Genomic DNA, 16,548 nt, shown 5'->3' with positions numbered 1-16,548 from the left:
AAATCTTGCTATTTAAAAATTATTTTATTTTAAAATTAGAAAACAAAATAAAATGCTATTTGTGTCAATCCAAGAAGAGTTTTGCTAGCCCATCACTGGCAAAAAGATGAAATCGTATTTCTGATTGCTTGTTCTTGAAGCAAACTTCAACAGACATTTCTGGGGTCTTATTGTTAACACCCCAGCAAACTCAGAGACCAGTGATACCCGCTGTGGACACGGTGGATGCATTAGGAAATTTAACTCCTAGTCCTTGTGCTGCTAATCAGGTGTTAATAAAACCTGTTCACGATTGTAGTGGTAATCCAGGGCCCCCATACAATTTTAGTATCATCAATTCAGCTTTTTTCCTTCTGACTTCCAAAAGCAGTTATTTTCCCTGAAATTCGATAAAATGGTCTATAGAGAAAAGTAAATAGCTGGTTATTGTCTTGAGCTCCTTTTCTAATTAGCACACTAAAGTCAAATCATTGCTATAACCAATTGGTAAAACTAGGTGTATGAGAGTGCCTTGTACTATTCTTGAATCTTTCCTGTACTTTTGAAATCCTATCAAAATGTGAAGAAAAAAAGCTACCATTGATCTGCCTGGGGATTATGAAAGAGGGAGTGAAAAGATGTTGGAACTAGAAAATTCTGGGGTGCCTGGGTGGCTCAGTTGGTTAAGCTTATGACTTCAGCTCAGGTCATGATCTCACGGTTCTTGAGTTTGAGCCCCGCATCAGGCTATCCTCACAGAACCTGCTTTGGATCCTCTGTCCCCTTCTGTCTCTGCCCCTCCCCACCTCGTGCTCTCTCTCTCAAAAATAAATAAACATTAAAATAAAATAAAATAAAATAAAATAAAATAAAATAAAATAAAATTCTAATACTGAAAGAAAATCCCAAAGAAATCTGAACACCTGTTGAATGTGATTCACTTCTTCAGAGTCATGGCAGTAATATGAGATATGGTGACGTATCACTCGAGCAACACACACATGCTGAGAGTATTTATTCTCTACGACAGTCATCACGTTCTGAGCCACTAGTCTTTACCTTTTGAAAATAATGAAGAAGAGCGAATATAATTTTTAAAATCCTTTACAGGGACAAAGCAGATCAACAGCCTTTTAATCATTATGCCAGATAGATCATACTTTCTATTAGTTTGTGAAGACTCAAACAAAGCTTGGTAGTCACATTTGGAATGGTTGTAAAAGAACTTCTTTCAAAATTAGCTTTTCCATCAGATATCTGCCATTGTCTCCGTAAAACTTTATTCACTTTAAAAATTTATTGGGGCACCTGGGTGGCGCAGTCGGTTAAGCGTCCGACTTCAGCCAGGTCACGATCTCGCGGTCCGTGGGTTTGAGCCCCGCGTCAGGCTCTGGGCTGATGGCTCAGAGCCTGGAGCCTGTTTCCGATTCTGTGTCTCCCTCTCTCTCTGCCCCTCCCCCATTCATGCTCTGTCTCTCTCTGTCCCAAAAATAAATAAACGTTGAAAAATAAAATAAAAATAAAAAAAATAAAAATAAAAAAATAAAAATTTATTCTTTAGGTTATGGGACTTGAGCCTGAAGGAAGCCTTTACTGTCCTACCTCACAGTTTTGGTTTGAAATTTTCATCTGGGTTTGGTTCACCCTTAACATCACTAGCACTTCAGTGACTATGGTGCCACCATCTTTAGTGGCCTGTAAGTCACCGTCTGTTCTGGGAAGCTATGTATCCCTCTGCTTTGTGCCTTGGAATTTTAAGCTCCATTAGGGCAGGGACCATGTGTTCTTCAGTTTTGCACGATCCAACATTTAGCATAGTACAGGATAGGTAATCGGTCCTCGTTAAAGACGTGTTGATGAATGATTGTGAAAGCATTTTCGTGAACTATAAGGCACTTTGGAAATAGAAAGCGTTTTAACTTACAGTTATTCAGTAGAAAGAGACATAGCTCCTATCTGAGGATTTAAAACTCTTGTTGGCGTTTTTAGAACATAGGAGTTGCTTGTGCTTTAGAGGATGTTTACAGTTTATTTCAAACAAATAAAAAATTTCTCCTTCATCCTGAAAATTGACCTTCAAAATTAAATCCTGGGGCGTCTGGGTCATTCAGTCGGTTAAGCATCCGACTTCAGCTCAGGTCACGATCTCACGGTTTGTGCGTTCCAGTCCTGCATTGGGTGAGCTCGAGCCCCACTTCAGGGTGAGCCCCACTTCTCCCTCTCTCTCTTTCTCTCTCCCTGCCCCTTGTGAGATTCTCTCTCTCCTCTCTTTCTCTCTCAGCCCTTTGCTCACTTGCCCCCCCCAAACAAAAATAAAACAAACAAACAGCCCAAACCTAAATCCTACTCTGAAAGAAGGACTGACACAGACTTGACCCTTGAGAAATCCATGGCTATGGAAGTGGTGGTGGAGAGGTAGAGAAGGTTCTGTATGAACCCTGGGTGGCCATCAACCAGGCAACCTCAGAGGTCCTGGCTATTTCTTTATATGCAAACTTAAATTAGCTGTTGTTATTCACTAAGAACAGTTTTCTTATTTTCTTCCTTATTTACCAATGTCCATTAACTAAGCTGAAAAGGAAATTAGTAATTTTTTTTTTTGGCTGCACTAGCGTGAAAAGGCTAAAAATAAACATTTGTGAGATATTGTCGAGTACTCTTAGGACTTAATAGTATCCAATGATCAATCTTATATCCTGCCAGTGTTCACGGCAGAGCAGTGCAGTCTCTGAATAGGATAGTGCAGGAAGTTCTAGTTTACGTGAGACAAACAGCTTCTTTGCAGCTTGTACGTTGGTTAGTTCATATTTAGAAAACTCAAAATGGAAAAAATGCCTTTCTTTTGTAATGAAAAAAAGCAATTCTTTAGGTGTTATTTAAAATGAACAGCAGATACACTCTAATCAGAGGAATAGTTGCATTTTGGCATAAGAGTATTTCAGGTTATTTTGATGTTTAGTGCTTACGAGGAGGATGTGCCTCAATTGTAACTTTTTCTTCAGGTTAAGACTGTTCTGTGCATTTCTCTCTAAAGATTTACATGGGTTCTTGTTTTGATACCCATGGCCTATGACTCTGTTTAAAGGTGTCTGTGGTTCTAATTCAGATATCTATTAGTCGTGTCCTGGTCCTCCTGGGTTCTTTTCGGCTCTAATCATGAATTTTACAAGTCAGGTATCTTTTAATCGGTGTTTCTTTTATTTTTTTGCTTCTTAACCTGATGTCTATTTCTTTGGATGGACAGTACATACGATTTAATGGATCTTTTTACATTAATATTAATACTGTGGGAATTATGACTAGGACATTGTAGGTACTCAGGACTTCAGACTATGATTCTTATTAGGGAATTTTTTTTTTTTCCTGTGTAAGCACGGAGTCTATAAATAGCATTGTACTGGAGGATAACAAAAGACTGATTCTAATTTGGTCAGATGGAAAGGGGAGCAGGGGTAAATTATACTCTGAAAGTTTTATATCATGTATTTATGTCATGGATTTCAATCTAGTATTGAACATGAAGCTATTATTGGCCATTTTATCTTTGCATCCATTGTGGTATACGTATGTGCCTATAGGATTCACAAATGATGCTGCCAACTCAGCATGAGGCAACATTCTTGTTTCTATTCCTCATCACCCACCAGTGCTGGCCTAGACAGCTCCCTCACTCACTGCCCTCTTCAATACTTCACAGTGCAGCCACAGTGTTCACAAAGCTTCACCCCCACCATTTGTCTCTATACATTGACCTTCAGCCTGTTCTCCAGGACCAGCCGGTCTCCAAATCCCTCCTCTCTGAGGCCTTCCCTGATCAGCTGTCCCACTCGGCTGTGATCCATCCCTCCTGCGAACTTCTCTGTCACTTTCCACCCTTCCCACGGTCCTGAGAGACATTAAGTTTTCTTGGGGTGTCATGGAAAATGAACAAACTCAAACCTCGGAAATGATACTGTCTTGTTGCCCATTCATTCCTTTCCAGATAACCAAGCTGAAAATAGATAGCAACCCTTTTGCCAAAGGATTCCGGGACTCCTCCAGGCTCACTGACATTGAGAGGTAATGAGAATTTTCTGTTTACTTTTTTGTCCAGATAAGATAAAAAAAAGAGCGAGTTTGTAGGAACACACTCCTTTCAACGCCAAAGAACCATAACCTTGCTGTAGATAGTCTCCGATTCGCCACCCCACTTCCCCTTCCACCTATAAACCCTTAGATATGCAGCTGCTTAAGCTTTGACAGCTGCTATGTCTGCATCTGCTCTGTGCTATTTTCCAAGGAAGTGGTTTTTTTTTGGTTGGGACATTTACTCAACTGTAAAAAATAGGGTTTCTTCATTATCAATGACTCAATCCTTTTGATGATACTAAGCTTCATGTCTCAAGTGGCAATCTGTAGAGAAATGGAATTTTGATAGCCTTTGCCTTCTGAAGTGGACATATTTGCTAGCATGAAGAATATGAGTAGTTTGGAATGTCGAAGCAAGGAGATCTAATTTAATTCAAGGCACATATTTTACCTATGGTGTAGACTGCGTCTATGTTGTAGGAGAGACATCAGATCTCAGGACCTTTAAGAAGACAAGTGACAATCGTGTGCCTGTAACTTCACTTTTTACTTAATTGAAATGGTTCACACATTGCGAGGCCATCTATGTGATGAGTAATGACTATAATGAGATCCATAGCTTGCCCATAGGAATGTCAAAAAAATGTGTGTTTTTCATAGGGAGAAGATTTTTCAACCTGATTATTTGTAACTCTTACACCTACTATGTAACTTTCTGTACTTTTTTTTTTTTTTTTTGTATGAGAACATTTAAGTTCTCCTCTCTTTGCAGATTTCAATTATAAAAAAAGTGTTATCAACTCTAGTCACCATGTTACACATTAGATCTTTAGACCTTTTTTATCTTCTGAACTTATTCTTTCATGTGGCCTGAAGTCTTTGACAGGTGGTGTACCCTCACCACTAGTCTTTAGGTTTAATTTACCTCCAAATCTTTGTGTAATTTCCCTACTAACTGCTACACGTTTCTGTCACACCCTGTGTTACCTACCATATGGTCACGTCTCCTGACCTCCGCACTTCTTTCCAACCTGTCCTGGCAATTGCAGATGAAGAACTAATTACACATTTTAACAACATCTTTCTGATCCTTCCCTCAGCCTTCCCAAGTGGCAGAGCATGGGGGGTGGGTGGTTTTGAGTTGGAGAAACAGATATAGAGACTCAGTGGGGAGGTGGAGAAGCCAGCAGGATAGGCTGAAAGTGGGGCAGGTGCTATGGGATTTGAGTAAAAGAGAGACATTAAGTGGTTGGGGAGCTTGACAAGTGGCTGTGGGTGCTGAGATCAGGGAAAGAAAATTGAGCTTGTGGTTGAAAATCCATTGCACGGGCGCCTGGGTGGCTCAGTCAGTTAAGCGTCCAACTTCAGCTCAGGTCATGGTCTCGCGGTCCGTGAGTTCAAGCCCTGCGTTGGGCTCTGCACTGACAGCTCCGAGCCTGGAGCCTGCTTCGGATTCTGTGTCTCCCTCTCTCTCTGCCCCTCCCCCACTCATGCTCGCTCTCTCTCTCTCTCCCTGTCAAAAATAAATAAACATTAAAAAATTTTTTTAAAAGAAAAGAAAATCCATTGCAAACTGCAGAGAGACTCCAAGTGGGTAGCTCTCTAATTAGGTGGGACAAAGGCAGGCAGACAGGCCTTGAGACTGAAGTCAGTGAGAATGTAGCATCAGCAGTGTGGGTGACAAATGAGTCCATTTGCAAAGGCTGCTCTCATTCAAGCGTGACCTTTTTCATTTGTTTCTGGGACGCCAGAGGCACTGATGCAAAGGAGATGTGTACAGGTGGAATCATAAGTGAACTTGTCTGTTTAAGTCAGGTAGCAGGTAAGAATGAAGACAGTGGCTCAGTGGGGCCGTAGTGGTGTGTTTTTGTAGTGTGTGCCCTATCTTCTGTCTCAAATCAAAGGATGGGTATAATATACTGGGGGACAAACTCATCAGTTAGACTCCCAGCTCTGCCTTTTACTGGCACAATGATCCTGGAGAAGTCTCCTAGCCTCTGAGTCTGTTTCCTATGGGAACAATAACCCTGCTCACTTCATAGGTTTGTTATGAGAACCAAGTAAGATAACAGTTATGAAATACCTTATAAATATAAAAATATGAAATAATTATATTATTATTTTTTGCCCCATCTAAGTGTACTTTAGTAGTCTTAATAAACTACTCCTAGAGTAAAAATAGCCTCTTAGTTGCACGTGCGCTCATGAGATGTGAGTCCCCAGACTGACTGCCCTTTAGAACAGCAGATTTAATAATACATGCAGGCACATTTTCCACTTATTGAATAAGCATCCTGATGTGGGAAGCAGTCACATGAACGTGAAGCTGAGTAGCTTTCAATGGTCTGAGAGCAAAAAGAGCATCTTCTGTGACCAGCTGAAAGTTTGCAAGATGACCTAACTAGTGTGAAATTGGCCAAGGTTTGGATTTCATTTCCAGGTATTTAAGTCTGAATTTTCCCTAAACAGCCTTTGGGGATGGGTCAAATCAGATCAATTGATCTTTAGAGACCTAAAGAAATTAAATTAGTCTGGAGTCAGTTACTGCACTAAACCATCTAGTAATTGAATTGCTCCTTGTAACTGATTGAAAACAGCCCTATCTGTAACAATAGAGGAGACTTTTCTTTATAAGAGATCTGAGAGAAAAACACATCTTTTTATGACATGATGACAGAAATTGCACTTTTCTAACCTAATTGAATATGATGTTATAAATATGTGATCTTAATTATTTTAAGTTTCCTGTTCTAGATTTACAACTACTATATGGGACACCCAAACAAAAACGCCTTTGGGACTGGATCTGTTTGCTGTATACCTCTATTATAATGTTATTTCTTCTACGATTGCATATGCTTTTGGGATACTGTATAAGGCATTACGCTTTTCTTGCTCTCATTTTACTAGGTTCTGGTCAGATACTTGAATGTCTAACATGCTTCACATGTAGCCTTACTCCTCAGTGACAGCATCTCCCTCATTTCTAAAAGGAAACCCACCTCATTAGCAAAAGTAGAAAGTATTTTCATTGGATACTTTGCACAGCTTAGAAGCAAACCAAAGCCCAAAGGGATTTCTTATTTTTTTTATTTTTTTAAATGTGTATTTAATTTTGAGAGAGAGAGAGACTGCGCGTGAGCAGGGGAGGAGCAGAGAGAGAGGGAGACACAGAATCCAAAGCCTGGAGCCTCTGAGCTGTCAGCATAGAGCTTGACGTGGGGCTCGAACTCATAAGCCGTGAGATCATGACCTGAGTAGAAGTTGGATACTTAACGAACTGAGCCACCCAGGTGCCCTAGGGATTTCTTCATATAACCACATTCATAGTTATTTAGTTCAGGGAAAGAAATACCTGCTGGTCTGTCAGATAATAATAAACAATCTGTCAAGCTGATGTTTTCTTGGCGGGGGGGCACTTTGTATAGTAAGTGAAAGCACAGTGTTGCCTCTGAGAAAGGAGAAATAACTGGGAGGGTTACTAAATGATTTCTTCAAAATTAAGTTTCTTTTATTAGTTTTTTTTTTTTTCAAAGAGAGTTCATGCTCATTGCAGAAAAATACTAACAAGAAAAAAAAGCATAAATACGTAACAAATCCCATTCACTCAGTGGTAATACTGCTAACAAAAATTTATATATTCTTCCAGGTACTTTCCTATGCATTTACTTCCTTTAAAGTTTACATACATACTGTTTTGTTTTTGTTTTTTTTTTCAACGTTTATTTATTTTTGGGACAGAGAGAGACAGAGCATGAACGGGGGAGGGGCAGAGAGAGAGGGAGACATAGAATCGGAAACAGGCTCCAGGCTCTGAGCCATCAGCCAAGAGCCCGACGCGGGGCTCGAACTCACGGACCGCGAGATCGTGACCTGGCTGAAGTCGGACGCTTAACCGACTGCGCCACCCAGGCGCCCCAACATACATACTGTTTTTAATCATTTCCCCTTAATATCAGTAGATGTTTGTCTGTAGTATACTTTTCAATAGCTGCCTAATTTTCCACTGTGTATGATCATTTATGTGACCAATCCTATATATTAGTTATTTACATTTCCCACTTTCTATTATTATAAACAGGGCCAGGAGGAAAATACATATCTTTACCCATATTCTTCATTATTATCATAGGATAAATCCTAACAAATGAAAATACTGGGTCTAAGTTTTAATCATATTTGTTAATCGTTAAAAATTTGGGAAAAACCTAAATATTCAATAATAGAAATATGGTTTAATGAATGTTTATAGTCATGCAATAGAAAACCTTTTAAAAATTGTGGTAACATTGCAACCTAAAGTTTGCCATTTTAATCATTTTTGAGTATAGAATTCAGTGGCATTACGTATATTCACAGTGTTGTGCAACCATCACTAATTTATACATTTCTAGAATGTTTCCATCATCCCAATCAGAAAGTCTGTACTCATTCACTAGTAGCTCCCCATTGGTCCTCCCTCAGCCCCTGGTAATATCTGTTCTACTTTCTGTCTCTGTGAATTTGCTTAGTTTAGGTACCTCAGAAAAAGGGAAAGATACACGTTTTTAACGCTTTTCATACATACTGCCAAATTTCCCTCAAGAATGATTGTCCATGTCATGGTCAAGAGTGCCCATTTCTTGTACCTTTGTCAAACATAATCACTGTCTTTTCATCTTTGCCAATTTGATAGGTGAAAATTTGTCCTTTCTTTTGTAAGTTGGCCTGTTTGTCATTAACCCTCTCTTTTTTCTTTTGTATTGTTCATTTTTTCTCTTACTGATCTATACAAGCTACTTATGTAATAGTATTTTTAGTATTTTATATATAATATTTAGTATGTATTAGTATTTTTATTGTTTATGTATACTGGACCACTTTACCAGTTTGAAATTAGCTTTTTAAATGTTTTCGATAGAGTATTTTATCACCAATCTGTTTTTCTTTTACTTTATGATTTCTATTAAGAGGCCCCCTACTTCAGAATTATATAAATATGTAAATGTTCAACTGCAGACTTCTGTCACCTTACAGCTTTCTATTTTTTCACTTAAAAAGTCATGCAGTATTTATTTTGATGTAAGATATAAAATAGACATGTGTACTGTACATTTTTTATAAGTGGTTCCAATACATGTATTTACTAACATATTCCTTTCCCACTTATTTATAATTCCCCCTATCATATATTAGATTCTTACCTGTAGTAGTTTTTATAGTCTCTTTATCAAACTTCCAGTATTGCATCGTTTTAATGTTTATAAATTGATAAAATATATAAAAACTGATACTTAGATATCTGATATGACAAACTCCAAACGTTTTTACTTGTTATTTTCAAATTTTCTTGCTATTCTTTGACATTTATGCTTCCAGTCTTTGGAATCATTTTGTCAGATCTTCCCCCAAAAAAGTCATTGGAAATTTGACCGGGCTTATGTTCCATTTATATAATAAGTTGGAGGAGAAAATTGGTATCTTTACAGTATTGGGACTTCCTTCTGGGCATATGTCATATGTTTGTCCTTTTACTAAAATGTCTTTTTGTGTTCCTTAGAAGTTTTGAGATTTTCAAGTTTGTAAGTCCCAACCATATTTTCTTAGGCCCCAAATTTTCTTAGGCACATAGCTAAGTCTACTAGAGCTACACTGTCCTATTTCACCAATGGCCCTTGACCATAGATGGCTTGACCATTGATGGTCACCATAGATGATGTCAAGTGAGGACTTGAAATGTGGCTATTCCCATTGAGATGTGCTGTCAGAACAAACAAACAAACAAACAAACAAACCCCATGATGTTGAAGGCTCCTTGAAAAAAGAATGAAAATATCTCAAAAGTTGTTTTAAAATATTGTTAGATATTAAAATAATATTTTGGGGGTGCCTGGGTGGCTCAGTCAGTTAAGCATCTGACTCTTGATTTTGGCTCAGGTCATGATCTCACAGTTTGTGAGTTCAAGCCCCATGTCGGGCTCCATGCTGATAGCTTGGAGACTGCTTGGGATTCTCTCTCTCTCTCTCTCTCTTTCTCTCTTTCTATTTCTCTCTTCTTCTCTTCACCTGCTTGTGCTTGTTCTCTCTCTCTCTCTCTCTTTCAAAATAAACTTTTAAAAATGATACTTTGGACATATTAAACATATTAAAATTAATTTCGCCTATTTTTTTTTAAATGTGACAACTAGACTATTTAAAATTACATATATGGCTCACACTACCTTTGTACTGGATGGCACTGCACCAGAGAGATTTTTGGGAAGAGAGAGCTTGCTTTTGAAAGTAGAATTTTTAATTAGAATCTACCTAGTATAGCCTGTAAAAAGCTATCGATTCCTATCCGTGTTGGGCATACTGCCATTTTGATGAAACTTAAAAAAAGAGTTTTAATAATTTTTCCTTTTAGTCTCTTGAGTTTTCTACTCAGATTGCTGTATAATTTGTAAAAAAAATGATAATTTTATCTTTTTTCTTTCTTATAGCTATACTTTTAAAAATGTCTTTTCCTTGTTTTACTACACTGACTAAAATTTCCAAGACCCTATTGAAAAGTAATGATTGTAGTTGGCATTATTCTCTTGTTCTTGACTTGTTTAGCAATGCCTCAAATATTTGATCATCATATATGGTTTTCATTGGCAGTGGGTTTCAGATGGATATTCTTTATCATGTTGAGGCAATACCTTTCTATGCCTAAATAATTTTTTGTTATCCTGAATATTAAATGGATTTATATTTAATAATCTTTTAACATCTGAGACAATTTTAATTATTTTTCTACTTAAAAAAATTTTTTTAATGTTCTTATTTATTTTTGAGACAGAGAGAGACAGAGCATCAGCAGGGGAGGGGCAGAGAGAGAGGGAGACACAGAATCTGAAGCAGGCTCCAGGCTCTGAGCTGTCAGCACGGAGCTCAACGCGGGGCTTGAACTCATGGACTGTGAGATCATGACTTGAGCTGAAGTCGGATGCTTAACCGACTGAGCCACCCAGTCACCCCTATTTTTCTACTTTTAAATAATAATATGAATAATTATAGTCCTGTTGTCTATGTGGAGCTATCAGTTTATTTCTGGAATAAATCCTGTCTGGATTTTATCTGGTTTTCTTGTAATCTGTTGCTGGATTTAATTTACTCCTATTTTCTTTAAGACATTTTATCAATTTTTTAACAGAGATTTAACTTTGTTTCTTCTTCCCTTTTCTGTCAGTTTTTGGTATCAGGTTTCTGCTAGTTTGTTCAAATGAATTGAAATATGTTCCTTTTGAGTCTGGATCAGTTTAAAAATGCAAGGAAGTTTTACAGTCTTGAAGTACTCTTATGGGGAAGACTTGTTTAACTAGTTAAGTTCCATAGTTTATCAGAAATATATATTAATTTCTATCCCATTTAATGCTTTTTGTCTTGGATTCTACTTTGCCTATTCTTACATTGCCGTACTTTTTAAGTTTTTGCTTTCTTTTATTTGCCTTTTAGTTTTTAAAAATCTTTGTCACTATAGCAATATACTCCCTCTCTCTTGCATCATCAAGTATCCTGACATTTGACAATCATCTCTAGATCCCATTTGTCTCTTGAATTACTAATGTTTTCAATTTCCTGCTCCTTATAATAAAGCTCCTTACGAGTTGTGTCTATTCTCTTCCCTTTGTCTTTCCTACCCTGCCTTTCAGGCTTTCCCCCTCTTCTCCACCAGTCCGCCCTTGTCCAGGTCACCGGTGACCTCTCCATCGCTAAATCCAATGGACAGTGTCAGTCATCGTCTTCCTTGTCCTGTCAGTCAGGTTTGACACTTGTTCATTCTCTCCTACTTTCCTCTTGGCTTCTAAGACCTCTCACTCTTCTGGTTTTTATTCTACTCCATTGGCCATTCTTTCTCCACCCCCCGGTTGGTTCTTCCTCTTGTCCTCCATCTTTAGACAGTGATGTGTTCCAGGCCTTCATCCTGGGACCTCTCTTTCTCAATCTGCACTTCTTTCCTGGGTAAATTGACCTGGTTTCATGATATTATATGCTGATCACTATTAAATGTACATCTCTGGTTCTGTCCTCTCAGATTCAAAGATCTGACTGGCTATTTCTTTTACTCTTCCCTCTCCCCATAAAGGGCTTCTCAGATTTCACACATCTGAGACAGGATGCCCAGTCATTGTCTCCCACACCTGCTCTCCCCTTACCCTTCCCATCTCAGCTGTGGGCAACCACATCCCTCCACGGCTCTGGCCAAAAGGCTGGCAGTCATCCTTGGCTCTTCTTTTTCTTTCTCTTCCCACATCCAAACAGTCAGCTAATCTTTCAAGCTATGTCCGGAGGAGTCCAACTGCTTCCTTACCATCTCCACTGCTACCACCCTTCTCTGAGACACTATCATCTCTTTAGTAGATTATTACACTAATTTTCTCATTGATCTTTCTACGTCTACTCTTACTGCCCTTAGGTCAATTTCTAGTACACCAGTCAGAATGGTGTACTTTCACTGTCGAGGAAAGGGAATTGGACCATATCACTCTTGCTCAGAGCTCTCCAGTGACTCACCTTCTCATTGATAGTAAAATCCCAGTCCAGACATGGCTTGAGAGGTCTTATGGAATCTGGCCCCGACCTTCTCAGTTCTGTCTCTGAACTCATGTACCTTCCTCTTGGTCACTTTTCTCTAAGCATGCCCAGGCCTCCGCCTGGAATGTGCTGCCCCCAAATCTGAATGGGTCTGAGGCTTTGTCTTTTGTTTCCTACTATATCCCTAGGTCCTAGAACAGTGGCCGGTACATAGTATAAACTCACATATATGTTGAGTAAATAATGATGTTGTCTTTTTAAAAATAACAAGAGTATCTGTATTTTTTAAAAAATTTTGTCTGAAGGTCTTTGTGTTTTAATAGAAAAATGTAATCCCTCTTCAGTATCGTAATAATTGATATGTTTGATATTTCTGCTCACTGTTTAATTCAGCTATTTGCTTTACATTTTATTTTCTCTTCTTTTGTTATATTTATCACCTTACCCCCACCCACCCCTTTTATTATAGCTGAACTTCCACAGTCAGGCAGTGGGCTATATACTTTACACACTTGATTTTAGTCACTCGTCAAAATAAGCCTATAATAAAGAACCATTATCATCCCTGTTTGGTAGATGAGATAGAGGAAGTTTGGAGAGATCGGTACTTTATTCACACAATTTGTGAGTTGAGCTTCGCACCCACCATAGTTTCTATGAAACCAAAGTCTTTGCTCTAGTGTTAACTGTATTTCTTTTTAATAATTATGCTTTCAAATTCGAAAAGACATAATTGTAAAATTGACATTTCTGTTATTGTCAGAAGCTATATACTTTCTTTTCTTGTAAAATAGGAGATATTTAGTATATGATTTTTCTTTGTACTACCCCCTCCCCCTCCATCCATAATTGTGGTTTACATGATTTGGGATTTTTTTTAATGTTTTATTTATTTTTGAGAGAGAGTGTGTACAAGCAGGGGAGGGACAGAGAGGTGAGGACAGAAGATCTGAAGCAAGCTATGTTCTGAGAGCAGCAAGCCTCATGCAGGGCTCAAATTCACAAACTACAAGATCATTACCTAAGCCAAAGTTGGATGCTCAAACAACTGAACTACCCAGGCGCCCCCGATCTGGGGTTTTAAATCCAGATTTTTATTCATGTATCTTCTTTATCTTTTTCAAAAGTTTTTTTGTTAAGGATGACAGTACATCAACTATAGTCATTTAAATTGAATTCTAGTCATTTCACTGTTTATTGCTCATTTCTGTAGTCTTTCCAATTATTGGAATCATGTTCTGACTTTATTCCCAGTTGTTGGTAAACGTTGAGAAATTGGCTGGGAAAGGATGTGTGCATCCTTTGCTTTATGAGTTCTTGTTTATCCCAGAGGATCTGCCAGCATTATGGTAGCAGTCTTTCCCCCCAGACCCTTTCAACTGTCCTTTGCCATCTGGCTTTTAAATACTGTGGAATAAAGGCTGGTGCCACTGCCTCCCCTTTGTTGGAAACTTACCTTTTTTCTCTCTGTCTGGATAAAATGCTTTTAGAATATTTTCTTTGAAACTCACAAATTGGCCAGTATTTATCTGATTGTAGGTTTGTAAAAATTAGTGTTTCCTCTATAAATAAACCCTTTAAATTGAAAACTCAGGTCGTTTTTCAGCCCAGGCAGACTGTCTTTTCATTCTTCTTTATCTCCTCTTTTTGCTTCTAAGTGGCCTGCTCTATTCATACCCTCCAAGGCTCCTATTATATGTACATTAGTTACATCTCCCAAATCTGTTCCCTGTTTCTCTTATTAATTAATAATTTTCATCTCCTTAACTTTTTTACTCTGACGTTGGGAGAATTTCTTATATAAGGTTTCTCATTTGTTTGATTTTGTTTCCTGCAGCATCCAGTGTTCTGTGTTCTGAGTTCTTTTAGGATGTGGTTATTGTTACTTTGACATTCTGAGTATACTTACGCATCCCGATGGTTTCCTTTTCATGCCCGTTAGTGCCTGTTTTGTTAATATGGGGTCTTAAATCTTGCTGAAAATTTGAAAATATATATTAGACACTAAAATATTTCTTCCTGTTTCTTGAAACAAGTCTGTTTCAGAAGAGAGCACTTGTTCTGCTTTTATCTTTTATTTATTTTTTTAAGTTTATTTATTTATTTTGAGAGAGAGAGAACACGAGCATGAGCAGGGGAGGTCAGAGAGAGAGGGTGACAGAGAGAGAGAATCCCAAGCAGGCTCTGCACCATCAGCACAGAGCCCGACGCACGGCTCTATCCCATACACCCTGAGATCGTGACCTGTGCTGAAATCAAGAGTCAGATGCTTAACTGACTGAGCCATCCAGGTGTCCCTTTCCCTGTTTTTAAAATTAGTTTTCTTCTTTTGAAATGCCGAATGTTTTGTTAATGTCCAATTACTTTTCCCCAGCTCATCTACAGAATGGGATATCTGATTGCTTAGTGTTAGGGAGTTGAGATTAATTTTGAATAAAAGCATGTGGATCTTTGTTAAATCTTTCAGGTACAGACCCAAGAATAGGGTGATAATTTAATTTTTTTATAATATTTCCACTGTGGAAGTATAATTATTCTGTTTGGGGTACAGAGTTGTGGCAGGTGGATTGGGGGGGAGGGAATGTAGGAAAGGGAGTTTTCACCGTGCAGTGACTGAGCTCCCCTCTCAGTCTGCCTCAGCACCTAGAAGTTAGCACCTCCTCCAACCAGCCGCCTTGCAGCCCTCCCCCAGAGTCAGAGTGAGCAGAGCGAGCCATGGCCATGGGCCCACGGCGTTCAGTGTATCATAACCACCCCGGGGTTAGCTGAGAGCCTCACTCTGGGATTCCTTAGTCCTAGCCTCCAGAGTGTGAGAAGCCGCTCCTTGTCAGCTGTTCACAGACCTGGCTTTATCATTCATCTCTGCTACTCCAAGGTGGGGTTTAGGTGAAGCTCTGACCGAGGACTTCCCTTTATTCCCTCCCCAGCTAGCTTGCCAGTGATGCCTGACACGCTGCTTGGTGCTTCCCTCACTCCTCTCCTGTTTGTGGCTAAACCGTGCATTTGGCATTCTACCTGATTTCCTGTTTTCTCAGTCATGTCATTGGGGCAGAGAATTAAATACATAGGCTTATCTCACCTTATTCATTCAGGATGCATACTGAAAGTCTCTATAAAATAAGTTTAAAATCCCCTGGCACTGAATACAACTTTCAAACACATGAAATTTGGACAGAAGCCCAGAAAGAATCAGGCCTTTTTGCTCAGAGCTCAAAGCCACTGTATTAATTTAGATGAGGAAGGAAACTTCAGGAAAGTTGCAAATCTGATATTCTGGGAATTGATGGAAGTTTCATCTGCATCAAGCCACAGAGCAGCCAGTGTTTTGGCAGCTTTGCTAAAGAGGCTCATATTTTGTGGACAATTTCTGTGTCTTTCGTGATGACTTACAGTTTCAAAAAGAAAGTGATGTTTGGTCCTAACACAGCTCTCAGCTTGCTTGTAGAGTGTCTGAGGCAGTAAGGTGTTCATTAGAAGCGGTGCAGGGTCAGTGGGGCCTATCTCTCATCAGGTAAGCGGCTTAGAGCAGGGGTTGGCAAACAGCTATCTGCCACCTGTTTGGGAGAGGCCGCAAGGTAAGAATGGTCTTTACCTTTTCCAGCGGTTGAAAAAATTAGAAAAATAATACTTCGTGACATGCAAAAGAATATGAAATTAAGTCTTGTTGTCTATAAATCAAGTTTTACTGGAGGACAATCACATTTTTCTGTTCATGTATTGCATGTGGCTGCTTTCATGCTACAGTGACCGAGCTGGGTATATCTGACAGAGACCATAAAGCATGTGAAGCTTTAAACATTTACTGTTTGGCTTTTTTAGAAAAAGTCTGAGGATTCCCGGCTTAGAGCTTTAAGGGACGGCGGAAATATTAGCAGCGGGGAAAACTCCTACCCAGCAATTTTATATCCATAGGGTGATGTTTCCTCTCTGTGGGTTGAAATGAAGAAACTCAGAATTTCGTTT

The 16,548-nt window shown here is 38.8% G+C and overlaps 1 protein-coding gene across 1 annotated transcript in view; it reads left to right on the top strand.

Moving 5' to 3' along the window:
• The window catches only part of TBX20 (T-box transcription factor 20), a 60,161-nt gene that overhangs the window by 19,864 nt on the left and 23,749 nt on the right, over positions 1-16,548 (top strand). Inside the window, exon 6 of the mRNA XM_045495292.1 lies at positions 3,962-4,038. Coding sequence (XP_045351248.1) covers positions 3,962-4,038 — 77 coding nt within the window. The remainder of the gene's footprint in view (positions 1-3,961; positions 4,039-16,548) is intronic.

Source organism: Leopardus geoffroyi, chromosome A2, assembly GCF_018350155.1.
Source record: "Leopardus geoffroyi isolate Oge1 chromosome A2, O.geoffroyi_Oge1_pat1.0, whole genome shotgun sequence".
Taxonomy (NCBI): domain Eukaryota; kingdom Metazoa; phylum Chordata; class Mammalia; order Carnivora; family Felidae; genus Leopardus; species Leopardus geoffroyi.
The sequence above is the reverse complement of the archived record's forward strand: the minus strand, read 5'-3'. Positions and strand labels throughout refer to the sequence as shown.